This window comes from Aedes albopictus, chromosome 1 (genome assembly GCF_035046485.1).
Source record: "Aedes albopictus strain Foshan chromosome 1, AalbF5, whole genome shotgun sequence".
NCBI lineage: Eukaryota > Metazoa > Arthropoda > Insecta > Diptera > Culicidae > Aedes > Aedes albopictus.
In genome coordinates, this window is record NC_085136.1 from 41076086 (window position 1) to 41084088 (window position 8003).

The 8003-nt window shown below is 44.2% G+C and overlaps 1 protein-coding gene across 1 annotated transcript; it reads left to right on the forward strand.

The window, feature by feature from the left end:
• The first annotated feature begins 6925 nt into the window (after positions 1-6925).
• On the forward strand, positions 6926-7681 carry LOC134284838 (perlucin-like). Its single transcript, XM_062844182.1, has 2 exons — positions 6926-7046; positions 7270-7681. Exons 1-2 carry the CDS (start codon positions 7030-7032, stop codon positions 7622-7624), a joined length of 372 nt encoding a protein of 123 aa, XP_062700166.1. The 5' UTR covers positions 6926-7029; the 3' UTR covers positions 7625-7681.
• Positions 7682-8003: the final 322 nt, after the last annotated feature.

Genomic DNA, 8003 nt, shown 5'->3' on the forward strand with positions numbered 1-8003 from the left:
TGACACTCTGTGGATGCCCACCTAAGCTATAGTTTGAAGTCCAATTAGGGTTGGGGAGGTTTTGAGAACCGCTATAAATCCGAAATGATAAAAAGTTGGTCTATGATGGTTTCAAAAACCTCCTTGAGTCTATTGTTACTTAGGATGGAAGTCAAGAATATTTTAACCTTTCAGAAAATGCGCCCAAGTATTTAACCTAAAACTGCACCGCGCTAGCGCTGTTTACGACAAGCGATTAATTACGGAATAATTACGAAATATTCCGGCTATTCGGGTTCGTTTGGAAGTTGACCATCAATGTTAACTTCTTTTCCCGATCAGCCTAGATAGCTGAGTAGTGTCGGTAGCGGTTGTCTCAATTGGCTAAGAATAACACTACGGACCGCCTGATCCAGTGGTAAGAGTCCACTAAACAGGTGACCCCTAATTCATGGTGTTATGCGGCTTTATGCTTACCGTGCCAAAGAATGAATGGTTAGGGGGGTCTAATAGAAACCTAACCACAAACGGAGCCTGTGGAGAATTAGGGCATCCTTCACAGTATTACGCCCTTACTGCGCTAACCGGAGCAATGGTGCAGTAAAACTTACGTTTCTCAGTTGCCCTTCTTAAGTCTCAAATTTGAGGCTAAATAAGGGCGGGGTTATTCAAATGTTGTTAATTAGCTTACATTACTACCTACCTGGGTTCGTTTAATGCGTTTTCGCCATTGGCGTTTTTCAATTGACACCGATTTGGTTCGTCGTTGATGTTTCCTTTTTGTGCTGTGATTGTGAAGAGTGTAATCCTGTCTAGTTTGGGTAGTGGCTACGGCAAGGAAACCTCAGATCAATTTTCAGCGTAAAAAGCGTATGTAGCCCAAGTGTTCATTTTCGTAGGGTAACTTCTGTTTAGGTTACCTTGGGAACCCAGCTTTGCTTTTTTTTCATTATAGATGAACTGTCGTGCCTCGAGCATGCTCTATTTTAGAATAACGTTAACAGTATGGATGGGGGAGAATCGACTGTATTCTGTGCAACTCGGATTTTGACGGCTACGCAGACTTGTTAAATCAAAACGAGTTGTTATCTAACCCGACCATCCAAAGTGTCGAAACGTCGGGTTAGATAACAACTCGTTTTGATTTAACAAGACTGCGTAGCCGTCAAAATCCGAGTTAACAGTATGTTTCAACCTTTCCTTATGGATGCCTTCAAGCAAGCTCTTGTTTTCAGCATCTTTTCGCTGATATTTGGCATCTGAAGTATGTAAGTTTGATGGAATACTTAGGTAGTACAGTTCATGGCTAACTTAACATAGAATTGCACCTAACCCAACTCTGCATGAGCAGAATTTGTCATGAGTTGACTGATTGGCATGTGTCAGATAAGGACTCTCCATTTGACCTTTTTGCACTTTGGAGTGTTCCTTCGCAAACTTTGCGTATTCAGGTGTCCCTGCTCAACAAGCTAGGGAACCTGTAATAACTGGTTGCGATCACATTTTATGGAAAACTCGCTTCCATTGCTACTCCAAGAGAGTTTCATTATGGTTTTGTTATTACAACGCCCTTCATTGTGGTATACCATAGCTACTGCTTTAAAAGAAGCTTGTCCTCTGCGGTCTGTGCGGACCTCAAGAGGTATTCCTGAATGGAACTCGGACCTGTTCAAGTTCTAAATATCTTCGGATAAACCAGTCTTTTGTATAGCTACGAATCTTTAGCTTCTACCCCGAGGATTGTAGCTATAGAATCGATTTAGTGAGCACTAAAAAGCTATGCTTACTTCAAATCTCCTGGAGCAAATGGGGCTTTATCCTATTTTTCTCCAGAGGGATTTGAGTTTTTCAAACATGTTTTGAACTCTTGTAGTTTTCTATTGGGTATTTTCATGGCATGAAATTACTCTGTAGTTTTATCCCGAAAGGGTGCGTGCGTTGTAAAAAGGAGGAATAAGTTCCAGATTTATCTGGTTACGTCGTTCTTTCTGAAATGCTCGAAACGCATTGTCGATTATCCCATCTGTGATGTTCGTCTGGCTAACATGCCTGTTCATGTGAACGCACATGTCTCCCAATTTGGGATGTCCACAGTGACTCTTTTACATAAAGTTGTATACGTTTTCAAGAAAGCACTCGCTCAAACGTAGTTTTTGCTTGGGTGATTTCTTGAATATTGAGGATGCTTTTGATGACGTGCCTTTCTATGTCATATTGAAAGTCGCATGACGTCGCAAGCTACCTCCAATGAGCTATAGGCTCTTTTTACGCTTACGCGTTTTACAGTGTCCTTTTCAGGGCACTGATTAACCCCGTTGTGGTATGAACTATGAGCTCTCGTTGCGCTTATGCGCTCATTCCCTCTTCTAGGGCACCCCTTCCTATTTCATCACCTTTCCCTTTCCCAATTCCCATCCCTTGTCCCATTCTCCCTCAGGTAAATGATGAAATAGGCTCATATGTATGGCGATGGCACAAATGTCCCAAATGGAGGATAACGTGCCTCTGGAGCCGGCCTTCTGATACCTGATACCTGATGATGGTTTCAAAAACCTCCTTGAGTCTATTGTTACTTAGGATGGAAGTCAAGAATATTTTAACCTTTCAGAAAATGCGCCCAAGTATTTAACCTAAAACTGCACCGCGCTAGCGCTGTTTACGACAAGCGATTAATTACGGAATAATTACGAAATAGTATTGCTGACTGCACTCTAAATTAGACTGACAAAATAGTGTGCGCACACCTTCAAAGTGTGATTGTAGCTGACCACGTCAAATCAAGTCGAGGTATTCGGTGCATTTATTCTTTGTTAACTAAGAAATAATAGTGCACCGAAGATGTCGAGTTGATCCGAGGCAAATGTGAACTTTCATAACTCTTCTTAGGAGTACCAAAAAACAGTGTGATAGTCCAATTTGGGATGAAATCTGCAACTGTAGCAGGCGTATTACATCAGGTACTCCAACAACATTTTTCTCTAGAATTCCTCCAAAGATTTCTTTGAGTTCTGCTAGGTCACATTTCATCCCGCTCTCCCGCTCTTTCTTCCTACGCGATAAAAACAATGCCATGATGAGGGTGGTGGTCGTCGTCGGTCGCCGATAGCTATTCGGCGATGGTGAAATTATGGTAAATCAATAAATAATAATATCCCATTGAGAAAGAGAAACACATTGGAGTGTCCAAAAGTGTCGCTTTGTGTTTATTTACGGACACCACGCCGCCGTCGTCATCGGATGCGTTTTTCCTTTATACATAGTGGGGGTTGCACAAGGATAGTGGTTCGACGTGATGGTCATTGACTGTGGAATGGATAGTTTCGAGTGTGTTTGATGATGCATAAAAGATGCGGGTTTCGAGACCATTTTCATAATTTATGGAGTGCGCGGGAAGGGCCCATTCGTTCTCGCGGGTGTCGGGATGATACTTCGGCGCGCTTCCAGATGGGTGTTTTTGCGGGGCAAGTGTGATGATGAATTTCCTGCTGCGTTGGAAATGGGGGAGGGGGAAGTAATTGACATTGTGACATGTGTTACAAATAGGTTGGTTGAACTGGACGCGGAACACCTGAATGTGGTTAAACAAAGAGGTTAATGGCTGACGTCATGTGGTCATGTGTTTACTCTTATTATGATAGCAAATTCAGAAGGCAATTTTCCGGAGAACTTTTCGGTTTCGAGGAAAATCTTTCCAAGATTTCGAAGGAAATCCTTTCAGAATTTCGAAGCAGATATCCTTTCAGGATATCGAGGGAAATCCTTCCAGGACTTCAATGCAGATATCCTTCCAGGATTTCGAAGGAAATCTTTTCAAGATTTTGGGGGAAATCCTTTCAGGATTTCGGGGGAAATCCTTTCAGGATTTCGGGGGAAATCCTTTCAGGATTTCGGGGGAAATCCTTTCAGGATTTCGGGGGGAAACCTTTCAGGATTTCGGGAGAAATCCTTTCAGGATTTCGGGGGGAAACCTTTCAGGATTTCGGGGGAAATCCTTTCAGGATTTCGGGGGAAATCCTTTCAGGATTTTGGGGGAAATCCTTTCAGGATTTCGGGGGAAATTCTTTCAGGATTTCGGGGGAAATCCTTCCAGAATTTCGCGGGAAATCCTTTCAGGATTTCGGGGGAAATCCTTTCAGGATTTCGGGGGAAATCCTTTCAGGATTTCGGGGGAAATCCTTTCAGGATTTCGGGGGGAAACCTTTCAGGATTTCGGGGGAAATCCTTTCAGGATTTTGGGGGAAATCCTTTCAGGATTTCGGGAGAAATTCTTTCAGAATTTCGGGGGAAATCCTTCCAGAATTTCGGGGGAAATCCTTTCAGGATTTCGGGGGAAATCCTTTCAGGATTTCGGGGGAAATCCTTTCAGGATTTCGGGGGAAATCCTTTCAGGATTTCGGGGGAAATCCTTTCAGGATTTCGGGGGAAATCCTTTCAGGATTTCGGGGGAAATCCTTTCAGGATTTCGGGGGAAATCCTTTCAGGATTTCGGGGGAAATCCTTTCAGGATTTCGGGGGAAATCCTTTCAGGATTTCGGGGGGAAACCTTTCAGGATTTCGGGGGGACACCTTTCAGGATTTCGGGGGAAATCCTTTCAGGATTTCGGGGGAAATCCTTTCAGGATTTCGGGGGAAATCCTTTCAGGATTTCGGGGGAAATCCTTTCAGGATTTCGGGGGAAATCCTTTCAGGATTTCGGGGAAAACCCTTTCAGGATTTCGGGGGAAATCCTTTCAGGATTTCGGGGGAAATCCTTTCAGGATTTCGGGGGAAATCCTTTTAGGATTTCGGGGGAAATCCTTTCAGGATTTCGGGGGAAATCCTTTCAGGATTTCGGGGGAAATCCTTTCAGGATTTCGGGGGAAATCCTTTCAGGATTTCGGGGACAACCCTTTCAGGATTTCGGGGGAAATCCTTTCAGGATTTCGGGGGAAATCCTTTCAGGATTTCGGGGGAAATCCTTTCAGGATTTCGGGGGAAATCGTTTCAGGATTTCGGGGGAAATCCTTCCAGGATTTCGGGGGAAATCCTTCCAGGATTTCGGGGGAAATCCTTCCAGGATTTCGGGGGAAATCCTTCCAGGATTTCGGGGGAAATCCTTCCAGGATTTCGGGGGAAATCCTTCCAGGATTTCGGGGGAAATCCTTCCAGGATTTCGGGGGAAATCCTTCCAGGATTTCGGGGGAAATCCTTCCAGGATTTCGGGGGAAATCCTTCCAGGATTTCGGGGGAAATCCTTCCAGGATTTCGGGGGAAATCCTTCCAGGATTTCGGGGGAAATCCTTCCAGGATTTCGGAGGAAGTCCTTCCAGGATTTCGGGGGAAATCCTTCCAGGTTTTCGGGGGAAATCCTTCCAGGTTTTCGGGGGAAATCCTTCCAGGATTTCGGGGGAAATCCTTCCAGGATTTCGAGGGAAAACCTTCCAGGATTTCGGGGGAAATCCTTTCAGGATTTCGGGGGAAATCCTTCCAGGATTTCGGGGGAAATCCTTCCAGGATTTCGGGGGAAATCCTTTCAGGATTTCGGGGGAAATCCTTCCAGGATTTCGGGGGAAATCCTTCCAGGATTTCGGGGGAAATCCTTCCAGGATTTCGGGGGAAATCCTTCCAGGATTTCGGGGGAAATCCTTCCAGGATTTCGGGGGAAATCCTTCCAGGATTTCGGGGGAAATCCTTCCAGGATTTCGGGGGAAGTCCTTCCAGGATTTCGGGGGAAGTCCTTCCAGGATTTCGGGGGAAATCCTTCCAGGTTTTCGGGGGAAATCCTTCCAGGTTTTCGGGGGAAATCCTTCCAGGATTTCGGGGGAAATCCTTCCAGGATTTCGGGGGAAATCCTTCCAGGATTTCGGGGGAAATCCTTCCAGGATTTCGGGGGAAATCCTTCCAGGATTTCGGGGGAAATCCTTCCAGGATTTCGGGGGAAATCCTTCCAGGATTTCGGGGGAAATCCTTCCAGGATTTCGGGGGAAATCCTTCCAGGATTTCGGGGGAAATCCTTCCAGGATTTCGGGGGAAATCCTTCCAGGATTTCGGGGGAAATCCTTCCAGGATTTCGGGGGAAATCCTTCCAGGATTTCGGGGGAAATCCTTCCAGGATTTCGGGGGAAATCCTTCCAGGATTTCGGGGGAAATCCTTCCAGGATTTCGGGGGAAATCCTTCCAGGATTTCGGGGGAAATCCTTCCAGGATTTCGGGGGAAATCCTTCCAGGATTTCGGGGGAAATCCTTCCAGGATTTCGGGGGAAATCCTTCCAGGATTTCGGGGGAAATCCTTCCAGGATTTCGGGGGAAATCCTTCCAGGATTTCGGGGGAAATCCTTCCAGGAATTCGAGGGAAATCCTTCCAGGATTTCGAGGGAAATCCTTCCAGGTTTTCGAGGCAAAACCTCCCAGGATTTCGAGGCAAATCCTTCCAGGATTTCGAGGCAAATCCTTCCAAGATTTCGAGGGAAATCCTTATAGGATCTTGATAAAAAATTTTCAGTATTACGAGGGTAACTCTTACAGATTTTTAAAGGAAATCCTCCCGGGATATTCAGGGAATACTCCAGGGATTTCCAGGGAAATTCTCCAGGGATTTAAAGGGAGATCCTTTCGGGATATCCAGGGAAATCCTCTAACAAATTTCAGAAAAAAAACCTTTCGAGATTTCCAGGGAAATATTCTCTTGGTTCTTTCAAAATTCACGATTTTCTTTACAGTTGGCTGGCGATTATTGTTTGAAAGGAGTTGAAAATATATACACTGTGACAAATAAAAGCAGAATCTTAACCAACCAATTCAGAAATAAACATTGAAGCTTGAACATGCAGCTCCATTCGTCAAGAGTGTTGAACATGGAAATAGTAATAAAATACCGATAAAATTCGATACACCACTGAGTTATCAGCTCGAACTTAAGATATTTATAGGCAATGCTGGCGCTTCTGATAATCATTCAACTTTGGAAGCTAAAACGTGGTTTTGTAAACGAAAAGCTAGCTATGACATTCTATATAGCAACAAGCTTAGTCACCCTTACAGTTTTTACTACAGTAATGGGTATCAATTATTATGTGCCCCGAACAAAGGTAAACTATCTCATGCAATTTAGTGTTCATGATTTGGATACTGTTGATTTTTTTCAAACGAGAAGAATATTTTTCACAATTACTTTGAATTGCATAACATTGCTAACAATTCTTCGATGATGAACAAAGACAACAATATGTATCTTTGAGAAATTTTCTTTCTCAGCGACACATTCAACCTTTTGTTTTGTTTATTTTTTAATTATTCAATCACTTATTAGAGAAATTGGACCGAAGCGGTGGAAAGATGCGACTGTTACGCAATGCAACTGGCGATAGTGGACACGGCGGAAAAACACGACGCTGTTGCTCAAGCCATATACTCTTCCGCTGTGTTCAGCCAGTGGTGGACCGACGTGTGGATTGGAGCCAGCGATATTAGTGACGAGGGATTGTTTCGGTGGCAAGCTACTGGTGAAACTCTAAACTACACGAACTGGAAGGCCGGACAGCCGAACAACTACGACGGGGAGGAACACTGTGTGCATCTGCAGTACATATCCAAGGTGGGTTTTAAGTGGAATGATGACCAGTGTTCTAAGAAGAAGTATTTTATTTGTGAGAAGGTTTGTGACTAAATTGGGATACTAAAAGTGTGTTTAAATTAAAATGAGAGGATAATACGAGTAAATACGTATCTTATACCTCTTTATATTTTTTGAAGAATATCTCATATTCATCAACCACTGCACATTGTCATTGGAAATCACTCCATTGTTTCAAAACTCTATGATCAAGCTCGGTTGCAACTGGTTCCGCTCGACGCCACAGAAAACGGCTTTTGCACACGTGCGATTTCCTATCATCCTGCAATGCCCTAAATCCAGCTCCGTCTAAGTGGATCACTGCCACCACACTGACTGACTGCACTGCGACGTCTGTCAATTTGTGAACATAACCTCAAACAAAGCGACACGTGACCGCTTCCCTTGCGTTTGGCGACCAGTGTCGTCTTGA